At 40.2% G+C, this 14830-nt stretch overlaps 1 protein-coding gene across 2 annotated transcripts in view; it reads right to left on the reverse strand.

Annotated features, from left to right (window-relative positions):
* The window catches only part of LOC131068636 (anaphase-promoting complex subunit 2), a 258141-nt gene that overhangs the window by 159831 nt on the left and 83480 nt on the right, over positions 1 to 14830 (reverse strand). For both annotated transcript variants that reach the window (XM_058003876.2, XM_058003871.2), the window contains exons 7-10: positions 9966 to 10385; positions 9666 to 9867; positions 9370 to 9487; positions 9137 to 9225 (exon numbers count right to left, since the gene is read on the reverse strand). In XM_058003876.2, coding sequence (XP_057859859.1) covers positions 9137 to 9225; positions 9370 to 9487; positions 9666 to 9867; positions 9966 to 10385 — 829 coding nt within the window. The remainder of the gene's footprint in view (positions 1 to 9136; positions 9226 to 9369; positions 9488 to 9665; positions 9868 to 9965; positions 10386 to 14830) is intronic.

Genomic DNA, 14830 nt, shown 5'->3' on the forward strand with positions numbered 1-14830 from the left:
CAGACAAGAGAGAGAGCTGATGAGGACCCTCATCACCACCCAACCCAGGATTGTTCAGACCTTAGACAGAATACAGGTTACCCTGGAGCAGTTGGAAGTGGATAGACATAGAGGCAGACAGAGTAGATCAGTGTCTGTGGCTAGAAGCCAGCATAGTCATGGATCTCATACATCAGCTGGGAGCTCTCATCATTCCCCTAGGCGTGAGAGACATCATACACCAGTTAGGGACAGACCATTACTTCCTCGGTTTATACCAGGTGAGCAGGCGGTACAAGTAGAGCCACCAGAGGTGGAATTTCAGGATTCAGTCAGGGCGGCTACAGTTGAGTGGAGAGCCCTACCCCCAGAGGTTAGGGATGCTTTTCCTTTTCCTCAATATTGTGCACAGCGTAGAGATACCGCTAGGTTCAGAGGAGACCGAGGCTATAGGCCTCAGCAACAGAACTATGACCTCAATAGAGCTATTGGGAAGATCACATTGGCTACATTTGATGGGACTAGTGGTACGAGTGCACGAGCGTGGGTGCACAAGCTGGATATATATCTATCACTGAGACCCATGCCGAAACGTGAGGCCATTCAGTTTGTCGTCCTGCATTTAGAGGGGGTTGCCTATGACTGGTGGCACCATGGATTGGTCACCCAGGACCACGCCATGATCCACTCCTATGCAAAGTTCACCGAGCGCCTCATTTCTCGATTTGACCATAAGGACACAAAGCTCTATTATAGGGAGTTGGCACATCTGAGACAGACTAGGCATGCAGAAGCTTATGTCAATGAGTTCCAGCGTATTGCAGTTATGGTGCCTGACATGCCCCAGAGGCACAGTGTTATGTTATTCATTGAGGGACTGCAGGACAGGCTTAAGGCAATGGTACGCGCCTTCAATCCAGCCACCCTTAAGGACACCATAGATGTGACATTGAGGTTGGATACCACTCCTACTTCTTATCAGACAGATAAGAAACCTTTCAGAGACTCACGGCCTCCACAGAAGGCCAACACCTCATAGTTTAGAGATGGACAGTCAGCTAGACCTCCTAGGATGGACCAGGAGACAAGGAATGAATTGAGGAGGAAGAAACTATGTTTTTCCTGCAAAGAGCCTTGGGAACCCGGACATCGTTGCATGGGTAAGGGCAAGGTTCACTTGATTGAGGTAACATCCGAGTTTGGGGATGAGGAGATACCAAACACTAATACTGAGGACAGCCCAGATGAGACTATGCAGGAACAGTCGCAGTTGGAGATAGACATTCCTGAACCCTTGGCGGCAGCGAAAGTGACTATGGCTACCCTTTCCAGTTATCCCAGATTTCATGCCTTTCGATTGAAAGGTACATTACAGGGGCAGCGAGTCATGAGCTTGGTAGATACAGGGGCCACACACAACTTCATTGATCAGAAGTTGGTTGAGCGGCGTGGGTTACAGTCTGAGGTATTTGATGGTTTTGGAGTGAAGGTTGCGGATGGTGCAGTTTTGGGCTGTACTAGGAGGATTCCACAGCTTAGCATTCAAATGGGGGATTATACCTTGACAAATGACTTTTATATTCCACCTTTGGAGGACTATGATGTGGTTTTGGGCATGCAGTGGTTACAGGGTATTGCGAGGTATATTATTGATCACCACCGCATGCAGTTAGAGTTCCTGTCTGGCGGGAAGAAGATAATTTTGAGGGCAGCTTCAGACAGTGGACTTAAAGAGGTGTCTTCTCGCAGGATGGAGACTATTATTAGACATGATGATGTGATTTGGGCTACACGTTGTTTGGTGAAGTCCAAAACACCTACACCTCAGGATGGCAGGGCGTTTCATGTTGATATTCAGTCGATGATGGACTGGCATAGCAGAGTCTTTGGTGACATACCTCCTAGTGTACCTCCAGATAGAGGGTTTGAGCATGGGATAGAGATGGAGGATGGAGCTAAGCCAGTGATTACCACTCTGTATCATCATCGTGGAGCATACAAGGATTAGATTGAGAAGACTATTCATGAGTTGTTGGACATGGGCTTCATTCGCCCTAGCTCTAGCCCCTTTGCTTCTTCTGTGGTGCTTGTTAAGAAGAAGGATGGGACTCTGCGGATGTGTATTGATTACCGAGCATTGAACAAGAAGACAATCATGAACAGATATCCTATTCCACGCATTGATGAGTTGTTGGATGAGCTTCATGGAGCTATCTACTTCTCTAAGATTGATCTTCGTTCAGGCTATCATCAAATTCGTGTACGAGTAGAGGATGTACACAAGACTGCTTTCTGTTGTCACTATGGGCACTATGAGTTTCTGGTGATGCCTTTTGGCCTTACCAATGCGCCAGCCACTTTCCAGTCCTGTATGAACCATATCTTCAACAAGCAGTTGAGGAAGTCGGTTCTAGTGTTCTTTGACGATATCCTGATTTACAGTCGTACTTGGGAGGACCATCTCAGACATGTTGAGGAGGTACTTAGCATCATGGAGAGTCAGTCTCTATTTGCTAAGTTGTCCAAATGTGAGTTTGGACTTAGAGAGGTCTTATATCTGGGTAATGTGATCAGTGCTGATGGGGTGAAGGTGCATGAGGAGAAAATTCAGGCAATTCCTGATTGGCCTTGCCCTCAGAACATTACTGAGTTACGCGGATTCCTCGGTCTATGTGCTTACTACAGGAGATTTGTGAGGGGTTTCTCTCAATTGGTAGCACACCTGACAAACCTCACAAAGAGAGGAGCTTTCAAATGGACAGAACAGGCACAAGGGGTCTTTGACAGACTCAAGGAGGTTATGAGCACTTGTCCAGTTTTGGCACTCCCTGACTTCTTGCAGCCATTTGTACTTGAGTGTGATGCTTCAAGTGTGGGCATTGGAGCGGTGTTGATGCAGAACAGACATCCCATTGCTTACGAGAGTAGGAAGTTGTGTGATAATGAGAGGTTCTATTCTACATATGATAAGGAAATGTTGGCTATTATGCATGCATTAGCCAAGTTCAGACAGTATCTTGTTGGCAGCAAATTCGTGGTAAGAACAGACCACAACAGTTTGAAGTATTTCCTTGATCAAACAGAGCTCAATGATCGTCAACAAAAATGGGTAAGCAAGATCCAGGCCTATGATTTTGACATCGAATTCATTAAGGGAAAGAATAATATTGTTGCTGATGCACTTTCTACGAAACCATCACTTGCTGCCCTATGCTCATTGAGTGAGATTTCAGCAAATTGGAAGGCTCAACTCTTAGTTGAGTACTCCAAAAATCAGCTTGCTTGTAAGATCATGGATGGATTGGTATTGGATGATAGGTACAGTGTGGTGGATGATGTCATTTACTACAAAGGCAGGGTATATCCTGTTTCGGGTTCTCAGTTGAAGGAACAGATTTTGCATGCTTACCATGATACTCCTACCGCAAGACACCCAGGGTATGGTAAGACTTACAGAGCGGTTTGGGAGAGATTCTCTTGGAAGGGTCTCAAAGATGATGTTCTACGTCATGTCCGTGAGTGTATGATGTGCCAGCAGAATAAGTCTGAGCATACTTTTCCTGCTGGTTTGTTGCAACCCTTACCTATATTGGAACAGAAGTGGACAGGGATCTCTATGGATTTCATTACAGGTCTTCCTCGGGTTCAGGGGAAAGATTGTATCTACGTCGTAGTGGACAAGTTAACTAAATATGCCCACTTCTTTCCTATTGCAGTTGATTTCACAGCATCTCAGGTAGGTAAGCTATTTTTCAGAGAGGTGTTTAGACTCCATGGCCTTCCCAAGACCATAGTGAGTGACAAGGATAGCAGGTTCATGAGTTCTTTCTGGCAAGAACTTTTCAGGCTCGCAGGTACGGAATTGACACCTAGTACCAGCTACCACCCACAGACAGATGGGCAGACCGAGACTATTAATAAGTGGGTTGAGGGGTATTTGCGCAGCTATGTGGCAAGACAGCAAAATGCATGGGTGCGTTGGTTGTATTTGGGCGAGTATTGTTATAATACTACACATCATATGCCTATTGCTATGACTCCTTTTAGACCCCTCTATGGTTACGATGCATTATCTTTTGTTGATCTGGCTGTAGGTGACAGCAGGGCTCTTTTGGCACAGGATTGGTTACAGGAGAACCAAGATATCATGAGATCTCTCAGGGAGAATTTGCAGCAGGCACAGAATCAGCAGAAGGTCCACGTTGATCGGCACAGGACTGAGAGGGTATTTGAGGTGGATGATATGGTTTTCCTACGTCTGCAGCCTTACCGACAGAGCACCCTTAAAAGGGGTGGAGCTGAGAAGCTCAAGCCTCATTTTTACGGGCCATACAGGATTCTCAGGCGTGTTGGAGAGGTTGCCTATGAGATTGAGTTACCACCTGGCAGTCGGATTCATAATGTGTTCCAAGTGTCCTGTCTGAAAAAGGTGTTGGGGCGACATATTGTAGCATCTCCCGATCTACCTCCCTTGGATGAGGAAGGTAAGCTGACATTCGTTCCTGAGGAGATCTTGGAAGAGAGGGAATGCCGACTAAGGAGCAAGGTGATTCAGAAGTACTTGGTTCGTTGGAGGGATCTCCCCATAGAGGACACCACTTGGGAGGGAGAGGCTATTTTGCAGCATCCAACTTTGAAGTTGCTTGTGGGCAAGCATCTCCGAGAGGGGAGGACTATCATGTCCCCTCTTTAGCTCTGTCTAGCAGAGACCTATGAGTTAGCCTATTATGGAGTCTTGTAGGTTGGCAATGGTGGATAGAGACTCAGTCAAGATATTCAGTGTTTGGATTTGGTGTTTCTGGCAGTGGTAGACCAGTTTGGAGCAATTCCTTGATTTTAGGAGGCAGTTCCTACATTTTAGGAGGCAGTTCCTACATTTTAGGAGGTTGTGACAGCGTCCAGGGTTGGGCTTCCATGAGACCATTCCTTGGTTTCAGTTTCAGGAGATTTGGGTGTGTTTCCTAGTTTCTAGGAGCATCCCTAGATTTTAGGGATGAGAGTGCCAGTTGATCCATGATTTCCGACATCAATCGCAGACAGGTGACAAGTTCAGTTTCAGGCTTTCGGTGTGTTTCGAGCTTTCTGTAGCTATTTGGGTTATATTTTTAATATATTTAAATATTTCCTAAGTTAGCGTTTTAATATTTTAAATAAGGCTATGTCTATAGCCATTTCGGAGTAATAAGGGGTTTTTGGCTTCATCTAGATTCGTATGCCCATGTGTTATAGCTCGTTGGAAAGGTCTTGAACTTTTCTAAATGATTTGCACTTGCCAGGGTCCTTTTGGCACTTGGAGTTATTTTATATTGAAAAAGTGGTGTTTTCTCTATACTTGGGCGCCCAATATTGGGAAATATGACTTTATATTAAAGCGCATTTTTCATATATCTTTAGGGTTCGATTTGGAAGGAAAGAGATATAAGGAGAAGGAAACCTAATTTCTCATTATCTTTTACATATTGAAAACTTGTTTGGTGCGATATTGCTCTGGTAGAGCAATTCTTCAATCTGGGATGCAAACCCCATGATTGGTACTGGCTGGGACGTAGCCCTCAGCTATTGATTGGCAGTGGATTCTTTTGGCATTGGCATTATTTGTCAGAGTGTATGCGCTATTCCTTGTGGAGATTCAGATTGCTTGGTGAGGGTTTCAGCAGGGTGGTTGAATTTCCCAGCTGGGGCCTAATTGTTTCAGCTTGATGCTACCATTACAGCAAGTACACTATACACTGGAAGTGGTGAAGGCTTTCATTCAGCCATAGCTGGTGTTCTTGGTTTGTGCTCATCATCTACCCTTCAGTTGGTGCCATTATTGGATGTAAGCACATCCCCAATGCGTAGGGAATAATCTAGATATTATAAATCAAAAATCTGCCTGGTACGATTTGTATCAATTCTGATTTAATTGAATGTTCTTACTTGTTTCAGTTTCTTTCCTTATTTGCTGTTCTTTATTCATTACTTGCTTATATATTCAAAGAAATACAAAAAGAAACCAAACATTCTACAACTTCTCTCTATTCTGTAAGACCATCTGCAAAAATCACAGGAAAATATAGTTTATTATTTTAAAAATTACAGCAGATCAGCAAGGGGATCCATTAGGGATCTTTCAGCCCTACCAAAGACTTGACATAATTTGCAAGTCTTTTGGCCATGAATGCAAAGGTCTCCCCCTTCTCAAAACGCTTTGCACCATGAGCCTGCAACTGAGACCCTCCCTAAAACTACAAAAATTTTGAATATGACCAAGCTTACCACAATCCTTCAAACTTGATGTTGGGTAACAAAGCTATCCCTCCCTTTATCTAGAGACACTAAGATCAACTTGTCAAAAAAAAATGGCAAAACACTAAAACCACGATTTTGTGGAAAAATCGGCAAACCTTGATGTGATGCTGAAATCACACACCTTCATTTTTGTAAAAAAAAATGGTAAAAACCCCTTGACCATGATTTTTAGGAAAAAAATTATGGAAAAAACCCTCCCTAATTTTTATGGAAAAAGTCATACAAAACCCTGCCAAGATTTTGTGGAAATAAAAAATCAGAAAACCCTCCAACACAAAAAGAACCCACAATGTTTGCATGAAAAAATCGAGCAAAAAATGAAGAAAGAAAGCACGATTTTTGAAGAGAAAATCATACAAATCCCTCCACAAGTTTCATCAAAACCATCGTGATTTTCACCAAATCTATCTAAAGAAACGTCTAGAAAACCCTTGAATCACAATAAAAAACTCACGTTTTTTCTAAAACAATCGTGCAAAGAGAACTGTAAACACAAGGGCACCACTCAGAAATAGTCATAGACCCATAAGCAATCTCTAGGTCGCAAAAGAAAAGCCCTCTCGTAGTGCCGACATGCAAAGGACAAAACCTTTCCGTCATGCGTAACAAAGAAAATGCATTGTAGAAGAAAAATGTCTTGGACACAAGCAACAAAAATCTCCACGAGCAAAAAAACCATAGAAAAGAAACTCAAATTCGGCACAAACTTAGCAAGTGAAAAAACCAAGAAATTTGGAGATATTTAAGGATTTAAAACTAGTTTCATGCACCCTTTATTAAATAAACCTTAATGACACAATAACATCATCAAGTAAAAGCTAAGTTGATCACATACACAAGTGTACATCAATCACATTATTATAAACGCAAATTATAGTTGAAGGAAATAGTACACTTAGATATATAAATATTCTTAAATGTATACAATACTCATGGAATATGAAACCCATGGCATCAAATGTGCCAAACAAATATCAAAACAATAACTATAAGTCTATGGCTCAAAAGAGTTTGCATCCCTCCTACAAAGGCATCTAAGTTAGGTCCCACTAACTAGAGGGGATTTGGGAGTGTAGGCGCTAATGGGTTGGAGGGGTAGCAATGGTAAGCTACACAAGGTGTTAGATGTGAGAAAAACCCAACGATAGAAGGGGTATCACAAAATGCACTTGTGTTTCTTTGTGGACCAAAAGTGGGGATTCAAGGGCTATGGCACGGAAAAAAAAATTGAAAAAAACGATCAAAAAATGTCTGTTTTTGTCATTTTTTGAGATTTACAAAAAAAAAGAGTCTGGCCGACTGGGCATCAGGACTCACCAGGTCTGAGTCTACGAGTCTTGAGACTCACCAGAACATGCCCAGGAATCGAATGAGCCTGATTCCAAGCCCCTAGGACTCACCCAGGGTCACCTAGCTCGGGACTCGCCAAATCTTGGCGAGTTCTAGTGAGTCCCAGAACTCTAGGAAAAACCAAACACATCTATTGCATGCAAGAAGTCGTCATGCGAGAATAATCAAAGAACAGCGGAAAAAACTCGAACAAACCCTCACACGGTTGAAAGAAATCAATCTGTGATTTGTCACACACAAACCCACAGAAAAGAAACCATGAATCCTTGCGATTCAAACTTCTGGAAGAAAAACAAAATTTCCAAGTAAACCACAGTCTGCAAACCCATGAAGTTCAAAAAGAGACCCTTGATTTCTCAACAAAAAACCGTTTGAAAAAAATGCACACACGAAAAACACCTGAGAGAACCACATTTTTTCATAAAAAACGATTCAAAAAAGAATCTCGAAAAAAAAATCCAGGCAAGAGTCATGAATTTTAAAAATTCGTCAAAAGATCTTTTTTTCACTTTGATACCATGTAAATATTATTGATTAAATTGACAATTACAAAAGGAGATGTAAGGCTCCTTAAATAGAGAATACAAGGTGATCTTTCCATAACGGAAACGATCAAGAATAGAAACATGAAAGAAAGGAAAGAAACTAAACAACTAAGACTAAGATGAACATTATAGAAACAATACATTATTATTTTAATAATTCTTACTACTAAAAACACAAATGTGAGAGTTACATAAATGTATGACAATGCAAAAGGCAAGATTCAATATAAAACAAATGGAGATGTATTGAAAATACAAACTCTGTAAATTCCAAGTACATTGAAACAACACAGTGATAAAATGATTGAATTTTGGATGGTGCGGTGAACGACTACATGCAAAACACGATAATTATTTTCTAAAATCCTGCATTAGATGTCTCACAACCTACAGTTGCCAAATATGACAAACACACATCACATTTTGAGGATCTAGATTTAAAAAAATAAATTTTCCTAATATAGAGAATATTTTTGTTAAGTCGTTTGGGCAATTTCAGAACAGCTAAAGAAAAAGCTAGGTAGCAGAGTTCAGTATAAAACACTACACATATGGTCTTGAATGTTTATAGAATGGATGGTAGACAGCTCATTAGGATGAGGAAGGATCTTAAAGCAAAAAGTAACAGCTTAATTTGTAATCCGATACTCATAAAAGAGAAACAAAAAAGACATACCTTTAAGCATAAGGGTATTAGATATTAATCTGAGAAAAGGGAGAAAAAAAAAAGGCCAGAAGAATTTGCCCCCACAAGAAGAACCACCTCTTATAATCTTAATACATGTATTATATGAAACTAATGACTTCGTTTTAATATGATTAACATACCTTCACATCAATGAAAAGATCTATTAAAAATATCCTTTCTCAATGCCTTATGTTACATATACTTCCATTCATATACATTGAAATTTGAATAATGCAGATCTGAAATCAAATGACCTACAAGAACCATAGACTATAGATTTAACCTGTGATGTCGGCCAGAAGCATGAAGAAAGAATTGTTGCATCAACTACATCTAGCGATAGCTTGTCTTCTTCAAGTTTATTCTGTTGGTCTGCTCGAGAAAAATGGTAATTTCATCAGATAATATTACCAGCACAAACAACTGACTCTTTTTATTCAAGGGCATAAAATTAATTGGAGTCATTACCTTTGCCATAAATTAATTTGTGACTCACTATGTAAAGCCAAAGATTACCTTCATGTTGATTTCTCTGTTTTACAGTAGTCTTGATATTTGCATTAGTTCTTTTTGAGGCAGTTAAATCGTTGATCATAATTTCACATCTTTGCATGCTTCCTTCTCCAAAAAGTATCTAACAAAATTTTAAGAAAAAAAAAAATAATCCATCACAAGATCTTAGTTATTGGCTAGCAACTATAGTAGTAAAAAATAATCAACAATATTAGATTTAAGTTCTTAGTATGAAACTATATTCTCTAACATGAATTAAAACAGCACTTAGTACCTACTAGGAAGGGGTTCAATTTTACCTTAAACAGCTCGAGAGTTCGGGTCTCACGCTCAACATCATAATCAATTTTGTTCAATAATTTTTCAGCCAACATATTGCAATATTCATTTATAAGCTGCTCTTTAGACCCAAATATACCAACCAACATACCCAGAATATCAACTGGCTTCCTAATCCTGCTTCCTATGGATGGATCTGCCTCCACAGGATCAGGCTCCCAACTACACCAATCAAATAATATTACCACAAAATAACAACTTTTGACAAAAACCTATAATTAATACTTCAAACTTAACTTTAATACGGAGTAAATAATTACCGCTCGAATGCAGCCCAAGATTTCTCATCCTCTGCATTATAATCATCATCGCTATCTCCATTTTCACGATTAGCCGTATCTCTGCTCAGTTCCTCAAGCAGGCTAATACCTTCATTTACATCTCCTGAACTGTTCTCACCTCCTGTGGTATCAGTAAGCATCGCTACAATACATTTGCTGGCATCTTTCCTTCCTCTCAAATATTCCCCGATTGGCTGTCCAACTGCTTCAAGGAATACACCGGTTGGATCCATAGTTCGAAGAGCTTTTATAGTTGAAACATATTGTTCTAATATGTCATTGGTTGATGCACCAGCAATAAGTAAACGATAACGTAATGCAGATAGAAATGATTCAACCAGTTTTGCATGCTGTCCAGTATTATCCAAGCACTGTTTTAAATCCTTTATGGCATCTTCACTGCATACAATCAATACAAAACACTACCAACATCAATTCACATTGCCAACAACCACCAAGGAGACTTAACCACAGATATTAAAAAATATCACCATTTCAAATACAAGATGCTTCATACTATAGAGGCTATGAACAGAAACTTTTAAAGGAGTACTCTTGCAAGGAAAGCCAATATCTTAACTCTATATAGATGGAAATCAACCATTAATGACTAATGACTATTTCTGGAAACATTTTTCTTCTATGCAAGATTTGTATCATACCAAACTCAAGTTCTATTCACATTCTGTCTTAATTATGATTATATTTGATTGCTCTAACTAATGAACCCTATGCGTGTTCTGTACGTAGCTTTTACCATACAAAATGCTTATTTCTTCCTAATCAGTCCTCTACATTTTTGGCATCATTGCTGCCCCAAATTTGAGTCCGATTAGCAGTCTTACCCTAGCTACTTATACAATATAGTCATATATGTATGAAAAAATTTAAAATGGAAATGGAAAAATTTGGTTAGTGAGTTGTGAAGTTGATTGAGAGCAAGCAACCTAGTCAGGAGAAGATGAACTGACCGAAATCTTCAATTATCTTTGGCAAGTATCAGTGATTCAAACTATTTCAAAACAAACATATATAGCATTATATTTAGCTGTAATACAGACTAAATTGAACATAGATCCACCCTTAGTATATTCTCAAAATCACATTTCTCTTGAGATATGCAACTCTATGCTCTCCCTACCTTTATACCAGCCTCACCTTTCCATTTCAGCCAGCATTTGACCCTTTAAACAGCCAAGGGTTGATTGTTTATGAGAACTGTTGGCACCCTTATGAAACTTCATTTTGATACCCTTATAAAACTTTGTGTTCGGGCCTCTTTTTGCCAATCAGTTGGTTAGTAGATCCTCAAGTTTTCCTCATGTTCAAGTCAACTGTTGTCATTCTAGTTAGTATGTGTTGTGCGTGTCGCACACACACCCCTATCCCGGACAGGGGACCCCCCTTTCTTATGTTTGCACGGAGAAGAAAGTGCGGTGTGAAGCCAAAATCAACAGAGCCTTCGATTTAACCATGACATTGACCAGCGCAGGGGGTTTACCATTTGATACCACTTCTACGAACATACTAAGAAAATCCCGAAAGGAGCATGACGTGATCGCTCTCAGATGCCTTCAAATCGCTGAGCAAAAACCCCGATGAGAGCAAGCAAGGAATCACGCATTTTCTCCTAAATGCCTGAGTCTCCCGAGCCATCTCCAGTGCTGATGTGATCCCGAAGTATACTTCTCGAAATCCTCTCATTTGCTCGAAAAATCACAAAAAATGTGAATCGTGCAAATAGACTTCCTGAGCTGAAAATGATAAAAGACTTTCAAATCGGCCTCTAAGGCCGAAATACAAGTTCGACGAAGTTCTCCAAAATCGGCCTCTAAGTCGAAAATAACAAAACCTCCAAATCACTAAAACTCACAAAATAGCTTTGTGGGCCGAAAAGAACATAAATTGGATGCCGAAGTCGAAAGACGAAAATGTCTCGCAAAATAGTTTAAGAATCTGAAAAGGAAAAATGTCGTGCATTCTGGTCTTAGAGCCCAAAGTTTGCAAAATGGCTCTATGAGCCGAAAACCATAACAAAGCCAAAATTTGCAAATTCGACCTCTAAGGCCGAAAACGCTTAAACCACTAAAAATCGGCTTAAAGTGCCGAAATGCAAAGTTCTCCCAAGTTCGCGTTTTAGGCTTCATAAGCCGAAAAAGAGAGGGAGGGCGTCTAAGTTCAAAATCGCGCATTCCCTCATTTGACTGAAAGTCTTCAAAAACCAAATTCGCGCAGAACCAACATTTAGGCCAAAAATGGAGTAAGAGCTCTAAATTGCGAAAAGCCCCCCATTTAGCCGAAAACGTCTAGGTCGCATTGAGCCGAGAATGATAGGTAAGTCATTAGGTTGCATTTCAACCTCAGGAACCTAAAAATCGCGCGTCTTCTTCAAAAGGTCGAAAATAAAAGACTAAAGTCGTGCAATTTACCTTAGTAAGCCGAAAATCCAAAGCTAAAAGGCCAAAAGCAAAAAGGGGAATAAAAATCGGCACTTTTAGTCATTTTGAAAGAAAGACAAATCGCACAAATCGGCTCAATTAGCTGAAATTCGAAATTCAAAAGGAGAGCCTTTTAACTTGAAAGTCAAAATCTTGTAAAAGGCCTCTGCGGCCCGAAATTCGCAATAAACAAACATTGTGATTTAAAATAAACATAAGTTAAAGATCATCTCTCATTTCACCTGTTGAACCCGAAATTGCCAAAAGGGGGTTTATAACCTAAAAAGTAAAATCTCTCAAAACCCCCTAGTATGCCCGAAATTCCAAGACTTAAGTGATTAAAAGGGTAAAATCACACGAAATTTCACAAGGGTGGTGTTAAAATGGAAATGCAAAATCTCACATTTTAGGTGAAGGGTTCGAAATTGGATATGCTTTTTAAAAAGGCTTGAACTTAACATCTCGCAGTTCACCTCTCAGGCCTGAATTTCACTTAAGTTGGAGAGCGAATCAAGACAAAGGATCGGATTTCACGTTTGAAGAGAGACATTTAAAAGATACATTTCACAAAAGGCTTCTCAAGCCCGAACTCGACCGAGACGAAGCCAGACGTTAAATAAAATTTAATATGATTGTTAAATTAATTTATTTAATTTTTCAAAATGATTATTAATAGTGGAATTCATTGTTTGCAGGACGACATCGGGAAGAGCTAAAGCGTCAACCTGAAGCTCAAATTCAAGGCACGGTCGCGATTAAAGCCGGAAGCGAGGATGCAGAGCGCGGGATCATAGATGAAGCATTGGGAAGCACGTCATTGGACGATAAGTCAACGAGACTGAAGACCAAGAACACAAAATACTCAAAATGTGCATTCTCATAAATACACTACTGGAAGAAATTCCAGAAAATCAATTTAAAGTTTAAAAACTGAAATGCTTTATTGTACATGACTGCATGTGTGCCCCACCTAATAAATTTGAAGTAAAGGGGACACAGGTTGGTTATCTCCAGCTACCTAATTGACCAAATTGATGTCAAATAGTGGTCGGTAGTTGAGGAGAGTGGTTGGGTGGATGACTGAGAATTGAGTAGGCATGGGTTAAAGCTACCAGCTTCTAGAAGGCAGACCTGGGCCATTGGATGCAGCCGATCCAAGCCACTAGTTCAAATTGTAAATTCTATAAAAGGCAAAGGCCTTTCTTTTGTAAAGGGTTAGATTTTTAGACAGATAGACTATTAAATTTCAGTTAGAATAGGTTAGAGTTTCGTAGAAATTTAGATTTTAGGAGTAGAGTAGAACTGCTAGAGAAATTGTTGTAATAGAAGTTGAAGCAAATATATGAACATTAAATCATGGTGTTTGTTGTCTTTGTTTTCTTCTGTTTGCATGGTTTCTTTCAGCTGGTTAGAATTAGAGTGCAGGGATTTTAATGGTGAAGTGTGGAGGGGTATTTGATGCATTTCAGGTTCATACCATTGGGGGCCTACTGATTGTAGGTCACCGTGCATGGTTAGTCTAAACCCAAACTATGCTTAGTTCAACTGTAGGTATTCGTCGTAGGCTACGCCAGAATTGGGTATCTAAATGAGTGTCTCTGGTTTGAAAATCCTTCATCCCTTGGAGATTGCACTGTTCTTGTCTAGTTGTGAGGGTGTCTGTGGCAAAACAAGAATATGTTTATGGAAATTTGTTACCCGCTACACTACTCATTATCATCATTGTCCTTAGGTCTCCTGAACCCTTCTCTTTTGCTTTTATTTCCTAGTCCGAGTGTGATGTCCCCGATATAATTAAATAATTAATTTAAATACTTTATTGTATGGCCCAAATTTAATAACACATCTTTCAGGCCCTTTAGTTAATTAGATTAGTCTAGTCTTAGTTTGGCCGTGTCGGCCCGTTTGTAACCCTTCGGGAAAGTTCCCGAAGCCCATATTCTTGGTCGAGTCTGTCCTTTGTGTTGGCATGCGAATTTTGGTATTTTTCTCTATTGTGCGAATTCTTGTTGGAGTTCTGTTATCCACCATTTCGGAGGTGAAAGACCCTCCCTATTTGGTATTTGCAGTTTCAGTGAGATTCACCCCACCCTATTTTGTTCTTGTACTCATTCCGGATCTGGCAAATCTTGAATCTCATCATTGTTTACTTTCTCCAGTTGCATATCTGTTAATCTGATATACATGTATAAGGGATTCCTAATATTCAGAATTCATTACTTACGGAAGATCAACCCCCTTCACCGCACACCGCTGAAGCCCACCGTAAACCTCACCCCCACCTTACATTCCCACCGTACGTCACACCTCCACCGTACCTTCCCACCGGACATATCACTCCACCGGACATCTCACCTCACCGTACATCTCACCCCACTAATACAGCATCAACCTACATCCCCACCA

This window comes from Cryptomeria japonica, chromosome 11, assembly GCF_030272615.1.
Source record: "Cryptomeria japonica chromosome 11, Sugi_1.0, whole genome shotgun sequence".
NCBI lineage: Eukaryota > Viridiplantae > Streptophyta > Pinopsida > Cupressales > Cupressaceae > Cryptomeria > Cryptomeria japonica.